The 25,975-nt window shown below is 39.4% G+C and overlaps 1 protein-coding gene across 2 annotated transcripts in view; it reads left to right on the top strand.

Moving 5' to 3' along the window:
• The first annotated feature begins 24,880 nt into the window (after positions 1-24,880).
• Positions 24,881-25,975, top strand: part of SRPX (sushi repeat containing protein X-linked) — a 50,918-nt gene continuing 49,823 nt past the window's right edge. The window contains exon 1 of one of the 2 annotated variants that reach the window (XM_030020485.2): positions 24,881-25,039. In XM_030020485.2, coding sequence (XP_029876345.1) covers positions 24,970-25,039 — 70 coding nt within the window. In that variant the 5' untranslated portion in view covers positions 24,881-24,969. The remainder of the gene's footprint in view (positions 25,040-25,975) is intronic. The other variant, XM_030020486.2, reaches the window with a different exon arrangement.

The raw sequence follows: 25,975 nt of genomic DNA on the forward strand, positions 1-25,975 counted from the left end.
GAAAAGGACATTCAGTTTTTGTTTCCATTGCTTTTAGGTTTTTTCCGTAGCTTTTCTTAGCTTTAGCCATGTTTTAAGATAAATTTTAGCTTACTTTCTCCAAAGATGACACTACCTTCTAGATCTTACCTCTCAGAATAGCAAAGAGTCTTTTATTTTTATTAATTGAAATTGTGGTGTGAATCTAGCCATTTAGCAAAAGTCTTGTTAAATTCTCTAAAACAAATGAGAGTGATTAAATGCAGAGCATCTTTTTTAATGCAATCTGAGTTTTTTCTTCGTGCATATAGGCTGGATTTATGAACTGTGAATGCACCTGAACTTCTGTGTATTGTCTTTAATTTTATAATGAGTATTATGGGAAGTAGAATCAAGCTCAGAAATAACAGGATTTTCAGACAAAAGAATATTGCCACATCTGTAAAAAGACAAAAAAAGGGCAAAGTAAATGTAAAAGGGCAAATTCTTAACTAATTTTTAAATGTGCAATTCAAGTAAACAACAGTGTTTAGTACTGTGGCATTCTGTGAGCAACTGAGCAAATATTTTGCTTGCACAAATAGCAAACCTGTAGTTTTGTCCTCAGTGAAGTTCTGAGTGTGTCTGTGATCTGAAGTCACTCACTGAGTTGTAATATTTTCATACACTTTTTCGTATGTTTTAATGGAGAGAGGAGAGGTTAGCTTTTGCATATTGAAAGGATTTTGGAGAGATAGCTTTGGCATCAGAAAATTGCACTGCTGAGAGCTACAGAGGCTTTATTTTTCTATTGCCAAAAGAAAAAGCAAGTACACTTAATCGCTGTCCTTTTTAAGGATTTGTGATGGTGCCCATTGCTTCTTTGCTTGGCAACCTCATGCTATAATGATTTAAACAAATATTAATACCGTTATCTCAAAACCCCATACTTTGTTATGAAAATATTTATTATCAGGGCCCTGAAATGTCAAGTGTAAAGATATTTACCATTCTGGCTTTCATAAATGCCCCAGCACTGAAAAATCAGACATGACTCTTTTTCTGTCTGAGGTGGGTTGCAGGGCAGTCTGCTGGAATGTCCCAGGTTCAACGTTACAGGTTTAGAGCTTTATAATTTGTCATGAGTACCCCATCTTTCAATCAGAGTTGCATTTGTGGTTTGTGTGAAGTATTTGTGATTTCATATTGAGAGTGTGAGAGAGAGCTAAACAAAGGTAGCTCTAGGCAGAATTTTATATTAAACAAAGCCTTTATCTGCACCTGTACCTGTAAGGATATTGATCACAGTAGTATTGAAGAGTAATATTTCCCCTGTGCATCAATGATAATACAAGAGCCTGTGCTGTGCTGTTCAGCTGGAAAGTCAACAGTAATGACCAATCTAATAGGAGTTTGGGATTGTGAGGCAGCCTGGCAGAGGCTGGTTTTCTTACAGGAAGTTTAAAATACTTACTTTCATTCTATCCAGCATCTAGCCAAGGCACAAAATGACTCTCATAATTAGAAACACAGCAGCAGAACCACTGCAAAATTTAATCTCTTTTACTAGGCACTTCATTGTCATCTCTGAGGAGAAAAAGAACAAGGCAAACTTAAATGTGTCCTGTATCAAGAGTACAGAAAGAAGTTAAGCTGTGCTTTAAAGCCAGCTTTCCAGTAGCTGGGGTAGAACTTTCACAAGTGCCAGCATGTCGTGGAGAACAATTGCATGGGGAAGCTGGTGGGACTTGTGTTACTAAGCTGGGTGGTCCTTGAAAAATCTACCCATACAAGATGAGAATGGGTTTAAAGATTATTGATGGTTGTACAGAAATTGTCACTTTCACATCAGAGTATTTTGAAATGGGGGATCTCCCCTGAGAGACCCAGTTTTGCAGGCTGTGGACATTTTAGAAGTGACTTGTGGGGCGTGCCTTTCAGGGATGTATGGAGAACAGAGAATCTGGAAGAACCTTGCTGCATGCTGTGGTGTTATCGGTGAAAATTTGCCTTTGCTCATATTTTTATCTAAGCACTGAATAATAATCAGCATGATTAAGGCAGGATTTCAACGAAAAGCACAGGATTTTGGAGAGACATGCAGTACTGTAAGCTATGTGGCACAATAAAAGCAGCAAGTAGTGACTGTCCTCATTCATTTGCAAATACGTGGGAGCTGCATGACAAGCTCCAGACACTAAAAATTTTCTATAAGTATTTGGAAAAAATGCACAAACTGTATCCAAGTGTGGGCTAATATTCCCAAGTTAGTTTTTCTCTGTGCCTGTTAGCATTACGAATTAATTTTATGCAGCATAATATCTTCCAGAAACACACTAAGTTTTTGAGATAATATCAACATATTCTGATTTGGAGTTGCTCATTATATTTCATGTGTTTTCCTTAAGTACCCAGGAGCTATTTTGGTATGCTATTTCCAAGTGACTGAATATTAAAGGGTATTTATGTTACTATATAAAAATAGTGCATAAGAGAGAATACTTGATGTAAACAGTCTCCAACTTGTTTTATGATTCTTCACAAAACACCTTAAAAATTCTTTCTAGTTCTATAGGTTTTTTTTTTTCTTTTCATCCTGGAAATTGATATTATTTATTTGTTCTCCAAATAAAGCAAACTTAGAATCATAAAATGGTTTGGATTGGAAGGGACATTAAAGATCACCTAGGTCCAACCCCCCTGCCAGAGGCAGGGACACCTTCCACTAGACCAGGTTGCTCCAAGCCCCATCCAACCTGGCCTTGAACACTGCCAGGGATGGGGCATCCACAACTCCTCTGGGCAGCCTGTTCCAGTGTCTCACCACCCTCACAGTAAAGAACTTCTTCCTTACATCTAATCTAAATCTACCCTCTTTCGGTTTAAAGCCATTACCCCTTGTCCTATCACTACATGCCCTTCCAAAAAGTCCCTCTCCAGCTTTCGTGAGGGCCCCCTTTAGGTACTGGAAGGCTGCTATAAGGTCTCCCCGGAGCCTTCTCTTCTCCAGGCTGAACAACCCCAACTCTCTCAGCCTGTCTTTGTAGAAGAGGTGCTCCAGCCCTCTGGTCATCTTCGTGGCCCTCCTCTGGACTCGCTCCAACAGCTCCATGTCCTTCTTATGCTGGGGGCCCCAGAGTTGAATGCAGTACTGCAGGTGGGGTCTCACGAGAGCGGAGATTCACCTCCCTTGACCTGCTGGTCACGCTTCTTTTGATGCAGCCCAGGATATGGTTGGGTTTCTGGGCTGCGAGTGCACATTGCTGGCTCATGTTGAGCTTCTCATCAACCAACACCCTCAAGTCCTTCTTTGCAGGGCTGCTCTCAATCCACTCATTGCCCGGCCTGTATTTATGCTTGGGATTGCCCCGACCCATGTGCAGGACCTTTCTGAGAAGGTAACAGTTTTGTACATGAAAGCTGTAGTACATCTGAGCTATTTCAGATGTTGATTTATCTTGGGGAATAAATAATAAAAATTTGTTCTGAATCACTGGAGAAAGAGAATCCTTTAGATAACTATTTAAGTTGGTTTTGTAGTGAATAGTAAAAATCTAAAACAAACCTGGAAGTACAAATACTGTCTTTTTTAGAATGTAGTTTTACATTAAAATTTTATACATTGTTAAGTAGTTATCTTTACTGAAACAAGAATGCAGAGATGAATCTTTCTCCAGGTACACCTACAGCAGCAAGCTGGCAAGCCACAGAATAATTACACCAAAGCCAACTGAAATAACCTTTAAGCTAATGCCATCAAAAAAAGGACTGTCTATTACTATGTAATAAATGTCAGTGTACTATCTCAGAACAACACCTAAAGTCTTGATTAATAAATGTAATCAGATTAATTCTCTTAATGCAAAGTATATGCACTGCCAGCCTGTGACAAAAGTGCACAGATCTGTGGAAACTTGTAGGTTCTTGTGTTTGGCTTTGAATATATTGCGTAGGAAGGTATCGGCAGAAAAAGACTTAGGAAAACAACAACGAAAAATGAGTCTGCTCAGTCAGTTTCTAACAACGTTATTTACAGCTATGTAGTCACTGTTTTATTCCATTTTTCTCAGAGTGACACCATCCTGTTGGGGGATGCAATTGAAGTATCACAAGTACTGTTGTGGTAATTAGTCATCACATACTCAGGCTAATCAGTGTATCACTATGTGGGCATCTACGACTTGTAAATATGATGGAAGAAAATGTTTCAAAGAAGGGGTAACTATCTTTAAAGTTCAATTTTTGCTTGACATGTAGCAATGGAAAACTCATGCCTGATGTAAAAATGATTTCCAGTTGTTTCACTGTCCGCACAGTGTGCCTGAAATTATGAGTTCAGCGCTGCATTAGTATTCCAGGATACTTACGTGACAGAAGCATTAAGGGACTGTTGTATCAGGTAATCCATGTCAAGTGCTCTTGACATAGAATTGAACAATTAGGAAACCAATATAACCTAGTGGAAGCTTAGGTGTTAGCTTTTAGACAAGTTACGGAGACAGGCTTGGCTTTTTACTGAAAATTCTTTTAAAGCATATTCAGCTGAGCTCTTCTGTTTCTCTCCATGACAATGTGTAAGGAAAGCCTAGTTTGCTTGTTGACTGCCTTACTGATTGTAATTGAAAGAATAAGCTGTTAAATCTCTCATTTGAGTACTCTCATTTGAGTACTTATGTCTTTGAATTTTGTCAGTCATCAAACTGGACAGCTCTTTCTTTAGTAATCACTGAAGGGAAAGATACTTCTCTAAGGTTTAGAGTAGCTGAGCTAATAACTTTTCTGTATTAATGGCTACAAAATGAAAGCCCAGTTCAAATTCCTGATGACAAATGGCTAGCACTGTGTGGGTTTTAAGATGTTAAGCTTTCACTGTAACTGCTAAGTAAGAAGCTAAAAGGTATGTATCTTAGCTCAGAAAGTATTTCTAGTCACTTCACATCAGATAACTTGACATCATGACAAGGTCAATATCAACAAAATGTTACACGCCTACCCATCCATATATCTCCAACCCACAAAGGGTAAACAGATCTATTTTTATTTTTCCTCTCATCTGCATGTAAGATCATGGTTAATATTGTTACTTTAAATGCTGTTTTAGTAAAATGTTAACACAGTGCATTTTCCCAGCATGGACAAGTCAGGAGTAACATTCATGTGCAGTAGTATTTTGGAGAGCAAAATGATATCTAGCGGAGGATATGATTCCTCTACCTATTCCTTTTCAGTCCTGCATCAAAAAAAGAAGGATGGTCTGTAGAAATGTATTTTGTAGTTGTCTTTACCAGTGCTCTACAAAGGGAGCATTGTTCAGTCCCATATGACAGCATTAGGCCCATTGACCAACCTCTTTAGACCTGATATCCATCTACTAAAAGTCTTCTACTTCATATTGAAACTGCTGCTAGGTATGTATTCCATTCAGTTGTTGTATAGGCATGTAAGAAAGCCACGGCATGCTTTTGGGCATCTAAAGGTAATGGGCTGCGCAGTTAATGGGAGAAATCTGTTCCTTAAATGATTAAAAACTCTGCTAAGCAATTGGTGTTTTATGGCTGCTTGGCAGAACAGCACCAAGGAAGAAGCATGTAGCTAACTACCTCATTCTCAGCTCTCTTTAATAATCTTCTCTGTGGATTTTTAACAGTTTCCAGGACAACTAGAAACAGAAATATCTTTTCTGTAAACCAGAGCTTCCCAGAACTCTCCATTTCCGAGTGGTACACATAGTAATTACAGATTTCTCTTAATCACTGAGTTTTCACCAGATTTTTAAAAGATCTGGAACTAAATTTGTCTCATCAGTGGTTTTGAGATTTTCTTCCCTAGAAACATAAAATGGTGGTGGTAAACATAAAATATTTTGACTCCTTGAGGAGGCTTGGAAAGATACCATAAACCTTCCCTTCTGAAATGCTAATTATGAACAGCCCATCTGCCAGAGCTCAGTTTCCATAAAGTATGCAGGAGGGATCCACAATGAAATAGTTATGGCAATATAGAGAAACTTAGCCCACAGCTGTCATTTTAGCAAGGTCTACCATGAGACATGTCTCCAGTCTTCAGTAAGACTGTCTTTCACTCAGAGCATGACACCAGGTGAGACAATGGTATGGAACAGAGTGAAACTTTTTCCCCCTCTCTCCTGTAGACATAAGACCACATTTTTATAGAGCATTCAGAAAAGAAATGTCTTTATTCTGTATTAATCTACACAAAGAAAAGCCAGCTGCAGCCATTTTAGCAGAAGACAGTTATACCCACTGAGTTATACCCACTGAGGCAATACTTTTGCCAAAACCGTAAGCGAGTATGGTCATTCATCCCCTAAAGCTTTTTTATCCTTAGCAAATGTATCCTTAAGAATGTCTTGTTATGAAGGTCTAGTTTTACAGGAAAAGCAGTCTAAACGCATGCAAAAAAATAAGCAAACAAAACAGTTATACAAAATCCGTGCAGTCTGTTAAGTCTGCAAGGTTATCTTTTCAAGACTGATCTTCCGCTGTACTGATTTATTATACTACAGGTACAAAATGTTTAAGGTTGTTTCATAGAACCGACCACTTTTTTGTCCTTGAAGAAACTGGAACCTCAGGCTTAAATGAAAACCATTTCACATATTTTACTTGTATGTTCTTTACTACTTTTAACTTTCTGTGTGTGACCTTGGCCAAGCCAGCTTCTCTGTGTCTCAACTTTAGAGGTGAAACTATTGAAGTTATTCTTACAGCGTTATCTTTCTATGAGTAAGGAATTTAAATGGAATAAGAAACTAAAGCTCCTAAAGCATGATGAAAGAGAATAATGCAGAGATTATACGTATATATAATATATACATATAGCATAATATGTAATATATGTATACTACATATATACATATATATATTTGCTTTAATTAGTAGCCTCAAATTCTTCAGAGATTATTTTTAATGGCCAGACGATTCATCTTTTAAAGTAAAAAGAGTATCCGTAGTATGACATTCTCATCCCTCCTTTACTACCATTGGTAAAAACTCTCCAAAACATGCCTATAAATAGGCAAGCAGAAGTAACAGTAATAAACCTGTGCAATAAGAGTTATTATTCAAAATGGGTTATTTTAGAAGTTGAACAGATAAGGTGATAGCCAGAGACACCTGTGGAAAGCTGCAAATACGATAAATGGAAATGTGGTCAGTCCGGGAAGCTGTTCAGTTTAACAACAGTAGGCGTCTTCTTTGGGGTGAAATGAGTGTCTCTCAGCTCCAATTTTTTTGACAAGGAGCGTGGCTCAGTTGCCTAAACAAACACATCTAGTGTGATTTTAGGTGTTGTGGGGTATCCTACCTGGCTGTGAGTTGGGGTCCAGAATGATGCAGGTCTCTATAAACCCCATGTAAGGATGTCTCAGATTCCTAGGATGTCTGAGTGGCACTTGTCAAAGGAATTCCACCAAAGATCTCTGATAACTACAATGGCAGCTTAGATCCTATCTCCTTTGTAGACTCCTGCATTTAGGTATCTTCGTTTAGGCTAACAGGAAACGTTGTCTTTATGATAGAATCCAAACCTGATACATAAGTTCAGTGTAAGCAGAACCTGTAGAGCAGTAAGTTCAGCCATTATCCAGCTGTTAAAGAGCAGTGGATTTTGTAGGCATAGGAGTTGTACATAAGTCTTGCAAGTTGTATAAGACTACTGTAGGACCTTGGCGTACAGTTTCTGAAATGCTGCAACTATGTTGATATGGATGATAATCACACTGATTGTGCTCTGCCTTTTTATTCAAGTATGCTAAATATGTGTCCACCTGATTCTGCTTACCACATGATAGGCAAATTCTAGAATGCTGACAGTAATTTTGTACTTTGTTAAAATGTTGTTTTATTCTTAGAATACTGCTATTCTAAGTCCCACTGATCAATGCCGGCTCTATAAAGAAGCAGAAAAAAGGTCTTTTTTAATGTTATTCTATGACAACTTTCCTAGCCATTTTGAGCATTTAGTTCTGATGAGATTTTCACCAAATTTACAAAAAAAAAAAAGTGTTCTTCCTTCCTATTTTTTTTTTTAATTTAGCACTAGACTGTGCTTCTAGGAGGTATTTATAAACAGCAAGTTCTTGTTTTCTTGGTTACTTTCCGTAGATTTAGCTGCCAGCTTAATGAGAATTAAGAGTGCTGTTCCTCACTAGACACCTTATTATCTGTGCAGGAGGAATTGTTTTGAAAGGAAATAAGCTTTCCATTTCTTAAATTATGTTTTGAATATTTATATGAGGAGGAAAACAGTTGTCAGTGGATAGAAAGCTAGAGATCAAGTGTGTCTAGAGATGAGGCTAGAAGTATAGGTAATTTCTGAGATTGGATTATGTAATTGAAAAGGTGAGGACTGGAAGAAGAGCTTTTTTCTTATCAGTTTGACTTTGGAACTGATTTTCATGTGAATATGTCATGACTCTTTAATATGTAATTGGGAGAAGTTCTTCCCTCAGAACTCAAATTCTAACTACTTTTATTGCCTACACTATATGGAACATAGGTATTTTTGTTGTTAACTGCTTGACCAGTATCTCCATATCAGCAGAGCTAGAGATACTTACATATGCTTAGAAAGTGGGATAAACATTTTCAGTAGTTTAAACTCTTCTTTTACATTTAGCTGTAGTTACACATTTTGCTGTGTTTTGTAGATGCATGTTACATAGGGCATACATGCCCTACTAATCTTAAATTTCCTCCAGTGTGAAATGGCTAGGTTGAATCCCTTCCATAGGCCATAACTATGCTAAACATCTGTGAAGACTGTCTTAACTTTGAAGGAACCAAAAATAGAAAATTCTGGCTTTGTCACAGATGTCTAAGTCCACGTCAATCTGATACTCCTCTGGAAGACTGAGTGTCAGTATTTTATCCAATGGAGGGTTTTTACATTATTTACAGAGACAAAATCCTGTGCATGTATTATCTCTAAACGCTTCTGTATTAAATATTGCGGTGGTACCATTCAAGTCTACAGATAAACTATGCTAATGATAAATAACACCACTTCCAAAGGAGTTTAGATGAAAACATTTTCAGTTTTTATTGTTCATTGTTCCTCAGATATACTGATATGTAAGAAGCAACCTTTTGTCAGCTCCTAGAAAGGTGGAAGAATTATTACCTCTTGCTTTCCATCATAGATGCTGGAATCTATTACAGAAGTCAAGTTTATAAAGAGTTTGTCATGTTTAGCTTCATAATCAAGCTTCTCACTAAAACAACAAAAGAAAAAAGAACATTTCAAAAAAAGATCACCCCTTCTGAAACCTGCCGTCATTTTTGTCCCACCTGTTTGCCTTTTTGGTATGCCAGGAGACGGGATTCTTACAGTGGTTGTGCTTGTTCTCAGAATGACTTTCCACTGTGCGGAGCCCCCAGGAAATGACAGTGGGATTGCCACTGGGAATCTTCGTGCGCTCCTACTGGGAACCTGCACAATAGTGTGCCAGGGCACACAACCAGGTGGTAATATGAAATGGTGTGCTCTTCTCCAAACGGTATTGAGCGTGTCGGCACTGCTGCTCGGTCTGCTTGCTGTGTGAGAGAAATGAAGGGTTATGAAGCATTGGAACAGGCTGCCCAGGGAAGTGGTTTAAATACCACCCTGGAGGTATTTAAAAGACGTGTAGATGTGGCACTTAGAGACAGGGTTTAGTAGTGGACTTGGCAGTGTTAGGTTTACGGTTGGACTCGATGATCTTAGAGGTCTTTACTAACCTAAATGTTTCTACGATCTCACTGGGATATTTTGCGCTTTATTTTCTTTTGTTAGAGTTGAAAGCAGATTGCCTTTTTCACTGTTTGCAGCGAAATTCACAGTTACAGAGACAGACTGGAAAGCTGACTGGAAGAAGCCTCAGTTAAGGAAATACTGGAAGGTATCTGTTAGGAGAAGGTCTTTTCCCCAGTAGGGTGAGCTGAAGTATTCATCTGTTGCAAAATGCTGGTTGTTTAGGTCACCGTTATGCTATGCTACAAAAGGGACTTTCTACCAATGGCACTTGGTGATTTCTGCTTTTATTTCATTCCTAACATTTCTAGAGCTGGAATATGTAGCTGGCAATATAACGTACTACCAGGATACCTCCAGTTTCCCAGGTGCTCTCTGTGGCGTCAGCACGTGGTTAATGCGTAGCCTGAACTCCGGGCTGGATTCATCTTTGCTGCTAGCCCGTTTCACCGCGGTCCTCAGAACGTAGTGCGTGCTGCACAGATACTAGATGCGGTGGAGAACTCCCACTAACTGCTGCACATGCTGGCAGGCACAGTGAGGCTTTTTATCCTAAGTTTAAAAATTTGGTCTTTGAAGCTGCGAAGGGCACCAGACAAGCCTGTGGACAATGGGCCAAAAGAGAACAGTGAAAGTGGTACAAGCTGAATGTATGTGGTATCATTGTGATTCTTAATTTCAGGCGTGCAGTTGTGCTTAAAGTGGCAGAAAGCCTCTAAGTAGGGTCCAAAAATACTTCGCTACACAGTTAACTCACCCAGAAGAGTACAGGCCAGGAAACAACTAACCTGTTAAGCTTTTGCATACCTCTAACTTTCGTGGCTAAGCAACCTCGTGTTCCAACGTCTAGAAACGTTAGCTAATGGTCACCTCCTGACTAGCAACTTACCTTCTGATAAGCATGAAGACAGTCATTATGGAGACAACAAGCAAAAATTCAAAAAAGTAAGAAGGATTAAGGAAGCCATTGACAAAAGATAGGAGAAAGCATTTGGACTCAAGTATACGAAGGTGTTCAAAATAAGACCCATTCCTCTACCACACTTTCAAAAGAGCATGCGGATCATTCCCACCAGTTCCCATCATGATATAGGCTGCAGTGGAACAGAAGCGTTTTGTTGTTCATGTTTCTTTAACATAAAATACTGGTTCAATACCTATATTTCAATCAATCATAGAAGAAAAGCATCACAATGCAAAGCTGCAATAGTACCTCTGGGCACTCTGATGCAATGATAAGGGTTCACTTGATTTGACATCAGAAGTCCATCTTGGACTCGGTTTAGGCCTTCATATTTCTGCAGTGGGAGGGAGAATGTTTCTGTTTAAAATATTTCATGCTGTTAAAAATAGATAAATGGCATAGTAATGGCAGTCATTGAATGGAGTAAGGAGGATATAATTCGTTCTTTTTTCTACACATTTTTACAAAAACAGCATTTGCACTTTAAAAAATTTATTTTATAATACCCCTGGCTATTTTATTTTACTATATTGAAGTTTTATCCTAGGCTGAAACCAACTTAAATTCAAATTATAGTGTCTTTATTGAATCAGATGAATCAGAACATTGTGTCTGGTATTGTTCCATTAATGTTCTTGGGAAATAGATTTTAATGACTTTTTTCAATGTTGGAATTACTACTGCTTTTGTTAATTATGCATATTTCAAACATTTAAAATAAGTATTTTGTTTCAAAAAAAAAGGTTGTTTTCATCACTTTTCCATTAAGGAGTAATAGCAGATAGCAAAACGTAGGCATCAGCTGTACTCCTAATGTTCACTGGAAGTCTGTTTCTTTAAAATCTGTTAAAATTAGCAAACCTCAGATGAAGGCTCCTGTCTTTGTCCTTACTCTATCTACTCTTTGGAGCATTTTCTTTTGAGTTTTCTTGTTCTTAGTCAAATTATGATGTATGATTAACTGGTGTAGGATGAGGACCATGACATCATTGTGCAGCATGAATTTCAAAATTATGTTTTGGCCCTTTTGTCAAAGGAACAAAACTTGTCTGGAGATGAAGACACAGATAATGGTGATGATGACAATGATGAAGAAGAAGATGAAGAAGAAGAAGAAACAGAAGAAGAAGCAGAAGGAGAAGCAGCAGGAGGAGGAGGGGAAGGAACAGAGAAAGAAGAGGAAATAGAGGAAAAATCTGAAAAAGAGAAACATAGTAAAACACCTGAGGGAGAGAAAAGCAGTAATAGCACAGTGGAAACTGTAGAGGTAAAATCATTTACTCCTATGAAGTTATTGGTCTCTGAAAGCACTTGGTTCTATAACTTCCATTAGTTTGAATATATGTGTAGGTATCTTGGAAATGCAAAGTTGTTGTTTGGGGTGGTTTTGGTAAAGGGAGGAACACATATGCAGGTGTTAATAGTTAAACATTTTCTTTTTTAACAAGTGTGAAAGTAGAGATTTCATTGTTTTGTCTCTCTATAGACAGAAGAGACTACTCAGAAAGAGACCATCATTCAGCAGGGTAAGAATACAATTCCTAAGAATTGGATCATTACGGACATTCTAAAAACAAATAAAACATTTCAAAAGATAAAACTTTTCTAAACAATCCCTATTATAAAAATACTGAACAATACAGTTATTGTCAGTAGTTGATAAAGCAGTTCTTGAGAGGTGATGAAATTTGAGAGGCAATAAACCATTACTAATTGTTAATGATTTGAAAGAAAAAATTACTTTTCCCAGTTATGTATTAGAGGAAGTCCACAAGAAGGACTTTCTCTTAGCAGGACTATATCTTACTTGCTAAGAGCAGTTCTAGTTGTGCGGTGACAAAGTAATGGTAGTTACTCTGGTATTGTCTCTCAAGCTACTTCTTCAGGTGCTGCGCTTCTTCACTTCAACAGAGAAGCTTGTCGAACGTCTTTCTCATCTCTGTCAACTGACATTTCCTCATTACATTCACAAACAGATTATTTTAGGTGAAATGTGGTACCGAACACTGTTCAGAGATGCTGAAGATGTAGCTAGATGTTTTCCGTAGTTTTGATGATGGTTTGAGTGAACTGTATATTCCTTTAAAAAAGCTGGAGAGCATGAAGTTAGGTGCCCTATATGCAAGACAAGTAAAAAATATTTATTTTATTTTACAAATTCTGGAATAATCTATAATTGTTCTTTTGAAAGAAAATAACAAATGTGGTATAAAAGAGACCACTGCCTTAATGCTGAAGAAGCTATGCCATTTATTTTCAATCTTATAATGGAAATAGCTTGTCCAGAATGGATGCTTAAATATTTTTCCATCATCCAGTGATCTGGAAGTTTTGATATTAAGTTCTAAATTTATATCATTCCTACAGGGAGGATAGGAAAATTTAAACACAGGAACATCAACTCAGATGGAAAGTTCTCCCTTTCCCAGAATTGTTTCTATGGAATAAAATTCACGCTGAACCATAACTCCTGATGTAAAAGTCAGCTTTTCCAAATTAGAATATACTTTCAAAATCAGTGTGCAAGACATTGTTTTCTGTCAGCAAGAGGAAACTGTGAGTGTCAAGTCAAAACATTTTGTATAATGTCACTGCCATAAGTGTTCTGTTCTTGAAAATTGAGCACCTGGAGAATAATACAAGGGCATTATATAGAGAGATTAAAAAAATTAAAACATTCTTGTCAGGCTGGGCACGAAGTTGAACTGAATATTCTGATAGCTTTTTTTTTTAATATCCACATTTTATTTAGTGATTTTTACTTCAAAAATAATTTGAAGAACAGTTTTTTCTGCTCTTAATTTGCAAGTATCAGAAGGAAGTTAATATAAAGGTTTATATTATTGTAGAGAAAGAAAGCACTGACAATCACACTGTGAACAGCTCTTCAGAGAACACCGATGACCAAGTAACTGGAGAAATCGTTGGGAGGAAAAAGGTACGTGGCCTGATTTTTCCTTCTAGTTTTACCAATAACCAAGGTGGCAGTGGGCAGTTACAAAGCTGAAGCAAATACCCCAATTTACCTGATCTGCATAAACAGTTAAACTGCTGAGCAACCTGTTCCTTCTGTTTAAGATTTGATTTTATTTTGTGATAAAATAGCTTAAAATTGTCCAAATAATTGGTCTGTTAAAATAAATCATAGTACTTCTGTCAGTAGAAATGAGATAAAGCCCATTATCACCTGTTCATGTATAGCATGCCCATAAAAGACAGGTTGTTAATCCTATCAGATTTTGGTGAGGTGAAAACTTAGGACTTGATTGCTATGGGACGTTATCTAAAAATATTTTCCACTGTATTTCTTTTCTGAAAGCAGCAGCTGAGCTAATTGACCTTTTATCTATTTCCAACATGCATTGATTTAAAGACTGTGTTTATATACATATGCATGTTGAGGAGTACCTTATATGGAATTTCTTACACGTTTAGGATCCAAAGGCTTCTGCAGAGACTGGCTGCTGTGTTTCCTGTTGAACAGAGACCTTAAGCACCAATTAACTTCAAGCACGTGTATAGTCTCGCTACATAAAAACACATTGTCATTAACTTTAATGGGACTACACACATGTTTATAATGAAGCATATTAAGCGTTTACTGCTCTGGGGCTTTGCAGGTCTGAGCCTATATTTTTGCCTCAGACTCTTTGAAAGAAACAGAAATAATTTTGCACCACTTGCAGGATTTTGTACAAACTGTACAGTGTGTAATTTGACAAAATGCAGTCATTTTAACTTCTCTGATTCATTTGTGCTATTTTGACACATTTCAAATATTGCAGCAGAATGTTTTGCATTAACATTTTTTAAATAGTCATTTTGTTTTGAAAAAAATGATTTATTTTACCGAGGAGAAGTTTGCATCCTAAATTGACCTTGGTATATACAAAAGGCTTTGTAGTCTTTTTAACCTTGAATTTCACAGCTAACTGTTTTGGGCATATTATTTACCTGTTTTTTACTCCAGTTTTCCCTGTTTAAGCGAAAGCCACTGACAGGCCAGAAAAATGTATGTAGCAGAAAGGAAGATAGATCTGGAAAGCCATTACAGAGTGGACAAGAAAAAGAAAAGGAAGATTTATCTGGTGAAGACAGTAAAGATGAAAACCAGAATCACACATTGGAGAATTCCAGGGAAACTGTGACTAACCAGGACAGAAGGATGAAATCTTCTACTTGTATATTACTCTAACACTGTTATAGCATGTAAGAATGTGACAGTCTTAAAGCACATAGTGCAGTTTTTACTTGAAAACAGTTATGACTCACTAGAGATGTTGATGGTTGCTTTTTTGATTGATTTGATTGCTGTGATTTTAAACATGCAGACCATTTTCTTGATATTTATTGGTAATTTTAATAGTTGCAATTGATAATGCTCATCAGCATCTTGCTGGAGTTCTGTGGCCTTAACTGTTAGTGTTGTAAAACAAAAATATATTTTTTTATGTGAAAAGTTGAATACAGGCATTTCATGGTTTTTGCTAAATGATTTTATTTTGTTTCAGTCTACAGAGTACCACTTTCAGTATGATATTCTTGCAAAATTATAATATTTGGTGTAAGATACTATTTGGTTTAACAACCTATATAAGAATATTGAAGTTCACATTTTAAAGAGGGTACTCAGTTACTTACAAATACATATGCCTCCTTCTGTTTTGACTTATGAAAATAGCAATAAAACTTCCAAGTTAACATGTAGGCCATTATTGAGGAAGGTACTTAAGTATGCGCGTAATTTCATATAGGGCAGTAGTTCCACTGGAAACAGTGTCTAAGAGTAGTGTAAGTATCCTGCCAAACTGGGACTTTGGAGTAACCTTTCATTTCTGAGAGATGCTGAACACCTTCACTCCTGCTGAAATCGGCGTAAGCTGATGGGACTCTCTCCTCACAGAATCAGGCCCAATAAAAACCGGACATCCTCGCTGTTGTTTCAGGTGGATTCTAATCCTATATGCTTTGACCATCCATACCTTAATGAGTCTCTAGTGGAGCTTTTCTTACAGGAAAATAATGTAACCAAAGTTACTATGGAACACATTGGTACGACAGATGATTATGGGCTAAATATTCATGTTTTTCTCAGGCAACCTGGTTTTTCTTCAGCTGGAGACTGAGCAGCAGGAGTCATGAATCCCATTACTGGTATGGGTGAGCAGAATGTTTCGTTTTTTAATTAGTCCAAGAAGCAAAAGTGAGAAACCCACTATTCTAATTACCAGCATTCCCTCTAAATAAAATTTGACTTCTGAGAATTTAGTCCAGGTGAACAAGAAATACAATCTTTACTGTGATGAATCTGATCCAGGGTCAGTGTTTGCCCCCAAACTAAAGAATAAGCATACTAAAATATGCTTAGTTTTTATGAATATACACAAGCGCTAGCATAAATATAAAATAAATAATTATTTCTAAACTGAGTACTTTTCAGAATACTTTACAAGGGACAGATGATCTTTGTAGGAAACCTAGGAAAACGTTATTTAATTTCACTGACATACAAACACATTTTAGTATGCCTTTGGCCACATTTTGCCTTTGGAGTATCAGTTTTCCTAGTTTCAGAGTTGCTTAAGTTTTATATAACAGAAGTGTCTGGAGTTGTATTCAACCTAGAAGTTGATTCAGCTGAATGCTTTGTCCCTGTAAGTATGACAGGTGCCCGGATTCTTTCACGGGGCCTCCTCTGTGCTACAGTAAGCATCATACTAATAACCTGGATGCTTGGGTCATCTTTTGCCAGAGTTAATTAAAATCCTTTTGTTTCTGTTATTTTTCTTTGGGCTACTCTCAAGTTCTGCAGTGAACCTTACATGAGCTGGTTTTTTTCTGCCAATGTGCATTATATTTACATATTTTCTTGTTTTTCTGAATGCACATGTGGTTTGTGTTCTACTTGGATACTGTTGTGAATAGTAAGGAAGTGGAAAAGGAGAAATGAAGTAAATAATGTCCTCATTAATTTAAATAAGCTTTAATTATTTTTTAAGTGGCGATCAATCACAGAAATTGTTACCATAAGGACAATTTCTTTTTGTAAAATGTGAACTAATTTAGTGAAAAATATTACTTTAAAACGGGAATTACCCTTAAACCTTAATGCTACAAAAGTTTATGTAATGAATTCTAAACTGATGTACACCAAAGGAGTTTCAGGGACTTGTACATTTATCTGGTCCATACCCTTTGCTTAAGAAGAAGCAGGAGCAAATTAATCCATTCAGATGTCTTTTTTACATGTCTTCCTCGGTAATAAAAAAGATTAAACAAATAAAACAAGTTAAATGTACATGTGTATTAATTTAAAGCTTTTTTTTTTTTTAACAAATTCACAGCCCTTATGATAAAAATGTAAGGGTTTTTTATAAATGAAAGGCTTTCATCAACTGATGAGTAGCAAAAAGTTGTAGAAACATAGTACATTTTTCTCTGTTTTTTCTTGCTTTCCCAAAGATAACTGTATCGACTTAAATCTTTATTTCTAGATTTCACAGCTCTGTCATACAACTGAGATTGTGCTTTAGAATTGCTGGGTTTCTAAAATTTCACCATCGAACCTACCACGAGGTGGAGTTCGTGCTCTTCGAAGGTGTAACTGTCTCATCCCACCCAGCCTTTGGAGCCAGGAATTTTCCTTCCCCTGGCCCCTGAAAAGCAGTTAAAGATACTCACTCTGTATCAAATTTTCTGATTCAAAATTCTCTGAAAACTTTATGTTTTCTGGCATATCGCTTTTGGCATTGAAGTGGTCTGGTACCTTGACAGGTTTACGTAGTATATTTTTAAAGTTTTAGACAGTGATTTGTAAAAATATAAAGACATAAAAATACAATTACTTATTTATTTCTCAGTGTATACATAGATGTTCAAGTGGTTAAATTCTGATACTTAAATCTAAGTCTAGGTATACGTTTGATCTAAAAAGAAGTGCTATTAGTGCATCTTGAATACGTATATATGTATATGCACTGATACATATGTGTGTGTGTGTATATATACATGAAGGTATATGTATATATAGACGTGTGTGTGTGTGTGTGTATGTATATGAATGATCAAACGTGTACCTGACCTCCTGAAATTTCCATTTCATCCATATATTTACATATGCATGTTTACTGATTTCCAGGAAGCACAGGATTCATTTATGCAGCTACTGTTCCTATACAAGTTTCTGATGATTGAAGTAGAAAAGGAGAGAACATGCTGTTTTGACAGTATTTTATATACCCAAAGATGATGATGATGATGATAATAATAATAATAATATATGAAATGAACTTTGTGCAACTTTTTCCTTTTTCTTCCAGGAAATAGTTGTATAATATGCAAACTACGTCCAATCTTTGTCCCTGGGGAAGATTTTAAGTCATGCTGTTGACATTAGGGTAGTTGAAGTAAATTGAGTTAATATCATAATGGTAAACCACTGTAAGTCCTGATAATCATGTATACACAAGCTAATCTTACATGACTATTGATAAGCTAAGTAGGGGTTCACTTAAAATGTGCTCATGAAAAAGACATTAACTTGTCCAGCTTTCAATATCTAGCATTTCTGACATTTACTTAGTATATCAGACATGCTTTCTTGCACACGAAGCCCATTCTGTACTCAGTTTCTGTTGAAATTGCTGGCCAGGCTCCTTGCTGACGCAGAAGGGGGCAGTTCTTAAAGCAACATAGTTACACTACCACTACCGGTACTACTGACACTGCTCTCTGTATCTAATACCCCCAGGTGAATGAGTGACACTTTACTCAGATTTATGACATGTACCTAGCAGCATGGATGCTTAACAATATAGAAAAAAGAAATGTTCCAAAAATACCTAAAATATCTGAATTAGCAGTAGAAAGGAAATCTGTTTGAGTTGGATATTAAAATCCAATATTGAGCACATTTAAAAATACCCAAATGTTGTATAGGGAAATGATAACCATTTACTGCATCCTTGGACTATTTTCTCTCTTTAAAATATAAATAAACTATCTCTAAATTCCCTCAGAGTGTTTTTAAGAGCTATATTATTTATACCATTCATCACTCGCAGGGGTTTACAACATTTTCACACCTTAAATTCCTTTAAGAACATAAATAGTGTCCTGGTTAACTGTGATGAGACCACTGTTGGTGAGAAATTAATGCTTTGGTAGTAGGTCTGCTTTGCTCAATATCTCATACTGATGAGGTCTCAAACTTCACACCTGTTTGCCTTCCAAGACTGTGTTGGAATTACATTTTAATCACGCCGTATAATTACCAGTCTCTTTTTCAGGACCAGATAGTAATGACTCAACAAAACCATTGCAAAATCTAAATCTGGCTAAACTGTTGCTCTTGTATTTGTACACAAAGAAATCTTTCATTTTCAAGACCATTCTCATTTGATGTCGAAACAGTTTAGACACAGCTGTTTCCAATCACACTCATCAAAAGCTTTAGAGATATTAACAGAATTTTAAGGGATGTAAACAGCTTTAAAAAAATTAAAAATACAGAGGTTTTGTTCTTTAGTATATCTGTTAAATGTTAAACCATGTATCTGCTGATATACCACAACCTAGTCTTAAAAATATTAATGCATCATTCAGTATCTAACTAAGAATGCAGTGTTGTCTCCCCCCACAAAATTTCTGGTTGCCTAAGACACAAGCACCCCACCAGATGGAAGGGGGAAAAGGCAACTGGTATTCTTGAAGACTTGCTACGTAGGTATACCATGTATATGCTATGTATGAGCCTGACCTGGACTTTCATATTGAAATTTTCCATAGCAAGGTTGTTGGTAGCAAAGAAATTGAGGGAAAGTTAGTCTAGCCATCTCCTTTGTGCCATTGCTGGAAGGGAGGGCGTGAGGCCACCATTAACTGGGAGGACCCAAGGAGACTTCTTCAGATCGTTGATGTAGGGAGCACGTAAGTGCTCAGGGATGGAAGACGCAGAGAGTGCAGCCCTGAAGAATGTTTCATTTCCTTAAAATACATTATTTCTACAGCCAGGGCAGTATATTCTTTCGTATTGTTGCAGAGGAGTGTGCCATTGAGGTTTGGGTGTGACGTAAGAAAATTATTAGGATATAACTTAAGATTATTATTTCACACAAGAAACTATTTGATCATTATCTCTGTTATTTAAGCTTCTAGAACAAGATTTTCCATTGGTCTACATCCTTCTGACATTTTTAGCTGGTGATGCCGTCTTGTAGGCTGGCCTCTAGTGTTTCTTTCTTGTCTGTCATCTTAGGAAAACCAGCTTTCTATTAGAAAACATGAATATATCACTTAAAAATACAAAATGGGCAAAGTCTCTTTGACAAGCATGCTATCTGCAGCGGAGGTGCCTTTTGAAAAGGGCACTGACTGAATGTAGCACCTACTCTGCGTGAACACATGTGCTGGCAGTGAGGTTTCATAGGCATGTGCTGACAGCAGCAGCGTGGTAAGATTGAGGAATTTTGTCTTATTATTCCCCAGACAGTGCTCTACATGACACACATCCACCTGCCTCTTTCTGACCATGTCTCCCCTGACTCTTTTTTGCCTTTTTGCCTCTCGGCGCCTCCAGTTCCTCACCACAGGAGTGCCTACAGCAGAGCTGCTCTTCCTGCCTGTTATCTCCGCAGGTCAATCCCAATCTTTGCTTCCATTTCAGTCTCCCTCTCCGGGACTCTTTGTCAGAGCTTCTGAAACATGCCAACACTGGAGTGCACCCCACCAGCCTGCAAGCACCCAGATTGCCCCCAGAGTGGGATGCTAACAGCGTCCTAGCAAAGTTCATACGCAACAGGCTGACATCCAGAGGAAAAAAATTGGCCCTAGGAGATGGCAGTTCCAAGCAGCTGGAAGGAGGGTCTGATAACAGCAAACATTGAGCAACAAATAAGTATTTCTAACCCTTGCTGTCACTAAACGTCCTAAGAAACTAATTCGTAAACTTCAAGAATTGTAAGAATTGTACAGAACTGCATCATCATAATCATTATTATTATTATTGTTGTTACTGGTATTTATTTTTATTATTATTTTAGGACAGTCTCTATTTCTGCAGGTATTTACATGAGTAATTTTAAGTATTAGAGTGTTCTCATTCAGTAAGGCTATTCACAGGGCTAAAAACACCAGGCCCTAGTTTGGATTGGGCCCCCAGTTTGTCATCCTCTTAACATAACTAATTGAATCTTAGTTGGGTCTTCCAAAACTTAATCACACACAGCTGGGTTGCTGGTTTGTTGGTGTTTTTTTCCTTATCATCCTTTTACTATTTGGAGAAAAATTATTAGATCGTTAAACATTATTAAAAATTGTACTTTAGTGAATTTCTCCCCTCCATCAAAAGCTGTATTTTTATTATCACTGTAACTGTAGTTAAGTTACAGCTATTCTGGTAGAGAGTAATAAAATTATACTTCTGAACTGCTATTTAAAAAAGCATGGAGGAGAAATTACGTGCTTAAATTAACTCCTTGGCATAGTAAGAATGTATCTTTAAGTCTCCAAGAGCGCTTAACTTTGCTTTGGGTCCTATTGTTTATTCAACTAAGACATTCTCACATACTTTCATCCTGTACTGTTGCTTAATTTTAGGTTTGAAAGTTCATTTACCTCCGAACAGTCAAAAACTGACTCTTCAATGAAAAGCACACTGGTCATTTCTTGCGTAATGCCAGTAGTGCCTGGAACTCCAAATAACCACAAGCTTAAATATTTGGAATTTTTTCTGTGAAAATTGAAAGCTGAACTGTGACGAAAAAATGACCAGGACTATGCTTTCAAATTCAATAAATGTGACATTTGTTTAATACGTTCCTACTTCCAAATGCTTTGTCCTATTAAAGGGTCCCTTAAGAAAACTACAAAAATCTAATTTATGTTACAAATTCAAAAAAATTTTTTTAAAATGCCTTGAACTTGTCTATCAAGCCCCAATCTCTTGGATGGTTTTACAGAGCTGTCATTCTAACGAAGACGTAGACTAAGAGTTACATTGCGCAGAGAAACCCCAGAGCCTACTTGCATCTGAATGAATGCACACCTCAGTATTGGCATGTTTACAAGGCTAATTTCAAACAGTCCGTGAAGGATACATTCACACTGCTAGTTAGGCTCCTACTTGCATCTATATTTGAGCTGTAACTTGCAGGCTATGTAAACTCTTAAATCTCTTGCCTTTCTCAGGGCAGCGAGAACTCCAAGAGTTGGATGCTAGAGGAAAACCAGCATCCCAGGCGAGCTCACGCACAATGCACATAGTACGCTTTGCAGAAACCCCTGCAGTCGGCAGCCAAGACATGGTAAAAACCAGCCTGAAAACACCCGTGGTTACGCTGTTTGAATGGATGGAATCGTGCCTATGCAATCAGGAGCAACACAAAAGCAGTTTAAAAACTCACTGATCGCAGTGAATCAAATGGGATGCATGCCTGTACCAATTTGGGCACCACAGCAGCAGTTAACTGGCTGCACGTACCACTGACGACTTCGCTTCTCGCACAAACAGGCTAACCACACAAGGAGGGATTTGTCACCACCACCAAGTTTCTGTACGGTGACAACACAGTTCTAAATGGCTAGAAAAGGCTTCCCAAGAGAGGGGCTGTGAGCCCTGTGGTTTGGACAATACTGGGGCAGCTGATGGAGAAGCTGCAGCTGCATTAAAACTTTGGCTGGCAGCACCTTCTTGTACAATGCTACCATACTAGTATAGACCTTATATTCTTAGGAAGACTATCTAAATGAAGGGCAGTATTTTGGAAATGGGCAGCTAAAAGGACATACACAAAGAGAAAGCGAGAGATATCTGACCCATTGTCCTGGTTTCGTCTGGAATAAAGTTAATTTGCTTATTAGTAGCTGGTATAGTGCTGTGTTTTGGATTTAGGATGAGAATAATGTTGATAACATACTGATGTTGACTAAGTCAAGGACTTTTCAGCTTCTCATACTGCCCTGCCAGTGGAGGCAGGGGGAGCACAAGAAGTTGGGAGGGGACACAGCCAGGGCAGCTGACCTAAATGAGCCACAGGGGTATTCCATACCATGTGATGTCATGCCCAGTATATAAACTGGGGGTGGTTGGCTGGGCAGTTGGTGGTGAGCGATTGTATTGCGCATCACTTGTTTTGTATGATGTAGTAGTAGTATTTTTCCCTTCCTTTTCTGTCCTATTAAGCTGTCTTTATCTCAACCCATGAGTTTTACTTTTTTTTTCCTGATTTTTCTCCCCCATCCCACTGGGTGGGGGGAGTGAGTGAGCAGCTGCGTGGTGCTTAGTTGCCAGCTGGGGTTAAACCATGACACCCATTATGATCTGCTTCAGATACCTCTATTATTCCAGCACATTCGAGTGCTCAACTTTTACCAAAGCGTTGCAGCACAGATTAACTACAGAGATTATTACTATTTATTACAGATTTCTAACATTTTACTTTAATCTTTTCTATGATATCTGTGCCAATAATAATAGCCTAAAGCACTCCTTTTTTGTTATTTTCTACTTTCAAGGAGAGTAATGTTAGTCTTTTTAATCTCTCCTCACATGGAAATGTAATCTTTCCTTAGGCTGTTAAACTGCAATGGCTCAGATGATACTAATGTTGGTTTTGTTACTTTTTTTTTTTTAAACAAGGTGATCAAACTGGAATATCGAAGCCATACTTGAGCTGCATCTGCACTGGACAGAGCATGATCAACTTGGAGAAGCGTTGGTGCTGAGGACCCAGTTCCTACCCATACCTATCAGGTATTTTACTCAAGAGGACCTCTAGCCAGGCCCCATAGGTGCAGGAGCTGCACTCACTCCTGTGCGCGTTCTGGTCTCAAGCACCCAATGTAGTGGATTCAGGTGGGGAGGTATACTTGAGGTGTACTCCTGATCCACACGAAAACTCCGATGAGAAGAAAACATTTTGGAGAAAGCTCCCAAACACAGCGCCTGCCCAGATTTTTATTCTAATTACCAGCAAGATCCCATTTCTTTCCTTGGCCACTTTGGTTGACCCAGTCTCAAAATTAGTTAGGCAAAATTGGTGCCTCTTCTTCCGCCGATTCCAAACTAACATTTCCCCTTGAGAAGACTATCCTCTCTCTGAAAATTGGTGTCCCTTATTTCTGAAGAAGTATTCCTTTACTTCCTAGTTAGTAATTTCCCTGTTTGTGCTTTGCTGCAAATAGTGCAGCAGGTGCGTGGGACCCTCAGAACTCCCTTGGGATCTCTCCCCCTTGCTGCCCCAGCATGCAAACTCTTCCCAGGCTAGCTGGGGCCAGTGCTTTCCCCCACCTTCAGCAGTTTACAGTGCACATTAGATGGTACCTCTAATGGTGGAAAGGGGAAAAAAAAAAAAAAAAAATCCAAGTCTAGCTGTAGTCAAGCTGCAGGCTTGATAGATCTCAAACTTAAATCAAAAGCGTTGGAACATACGGTGCTCTGCCTGAAGCCCTCGCTTCTGTAGGCTAGGAGCGATTGGGGAATTTGCCTTCATCTGGAAAACAGAAAAAAAAGCCTCTAGTCTTTGTGGTTATGGAAGAAAGCCTGAAAATGTGACCCCGCAACACCCTAGCAGCTCAAAAAGTTAATGGGAAATGTTAAGACTTCGAACTTTTTTCCTAAATCTCATGACTTGAGGATCTGACTCATGGTTTCTGAACATTTAAGGCTGCCCATCTGCAAACTGCTGAGCAACCGGAGCCGTTCGTCTTGAAAAAGCACCGTCCCTTTCCCCGCACTGCCGCCCGCGAAACTCTCCGGGCCTGCGCCGGCACCCGCTGCCACCCGGGACGGGACGGGAGGGGAGCCGGCAGCGCCGTGCTTTCCCCGCGTGGCCCTACCTGACCAGAGAAGGGACTGGAGCCAGCGGGGCCACGCAACGCACACACCGGGGCGAGGGACCCCAGACCTCTCGCCGGGCCGTTCCCGGAGGCCACGTCGGAGGAGAGCTGTGCCCACGGGCGGGAGGAGCCACTCGGGGAAGGGGGGGTGGTGGTGGTGGGGGGAACCGTGGAGCAAACCGGCGCCGGAGCCCTGAGGCGGGAGGGAGTGTGGGGGGGGTGGCAGCACGTCCCTCACAAGCGCCTCAGCTCCTTCCCGCCGCCGGTCCCGGCGGGAGGCGAGGCGAGGTGAGGCGGGGCGGGCGGGCTGCCCTCAGAGGAGGAGGAGGAGGAGGAGGAGTCTCCGTCGGCGCCCGGGAGCCCGCTCGGAGAATGTCTCCGTCCCACTCCTCCTCCTCCTCCGCCTGCCCCTTTGCCGCGCAGCCCTCAGCCGGGAAGGGCCGCCGCCGCCTCGCAGCATGGGGAGCTGCTGGCTGCGCCTCGCCGCGCTGCTCGCCCTGGGCGCCTGCCCCAGCCTGGAGTACGACGGTAGGGAAGGAAGGGAAGGGAAGGAAGGAAGGGGGCCGGGGAGCCCCCCGCGGCGGGGGAGCCGTTCTCCTCACGCCGGGCAGCGGGGTGTGGGGAGGGGGGAGCTGCCCGCCCACCCGCCGCCGCGCTTCGGCCCGGAGGGGCGTCCCGCCATGGCGGGGGGAACGGGGATCCTTGCTGCTGCTCGCTCCCCGCCCGGAGCGCTTTGTGTCGTCCTCCGCCTCGTCCTTCCCTTGGCTCGTCAGCTCAAGTGAAGCCTGAGGGGCGATGAAAACTTTTATCGGTTTGGGGGTTTAAACATGCGGAGTGCAGGTGGGTGGGTAGCCCGTCGCGTTTTCGCGCGGGGCATCCCATCTGCATCTGCTGGGAAACTCGCAGAGGACTGAGAAAGGAGAAGGCACCCGCTCGGAGTCGCTTGAGTTGAAGAGAGACTCTGCGTCGTCCTTAATTGTAAAGAAGGGGCGAGAGTATGTCTGATCTACCAGCCCTGGCTCCGGGACCTTGGCACTGACACGTCTTTCACCAGTTTTTGTTGCTTGCGTGTGACCACGCACACACAAAGCTTATCTCAGTTTCCAGTGTGAAGAATGAAAGGGTGAATCTGGCTGGGTTCTTACGCTTCTAGTAATTAAAAAAAAAAAAAAAAAAAGTATGCCTGTGCTATTTCACTTCTAATTATTTGCGTTTGCTTTAGCAAAATTTGAAATGAGCTCAAATTTAGGTCCATTGCCATGACAAAAGGAAAGCAGTATGTAGGTCTGCCTGCTCCTTTAAAGCAGCTGTATCTTGTCAGATTAAACGTTGCTGACTTGGCGGGTATTGCAAGCGAAGCCAGTGTAAACTGGCATGCAGTGGTGGTTTAACAGGTGTAGTCAATGAGTATTGGGTGGTCAGAACACAGCCTTCGAAGTAAGTGGGTATTGCTTCAAATTGAGG

The sequence above is a fragment of the Aquila chrysaetos genome, chromosome 7 (assembly GCF_900496995.4).
Source record: "Aquila chrysaetos chrysaetos chromosome 7, bAquChr1.4, whole genome shotgun sequence".
NCBI classification, from domain to species: domain Eukaryota; kingdom Metazoa; phylum Chordata; class Aves; order Accipitriformes; family Accipitridae; genus Aquila; species Aquila chrysaetos.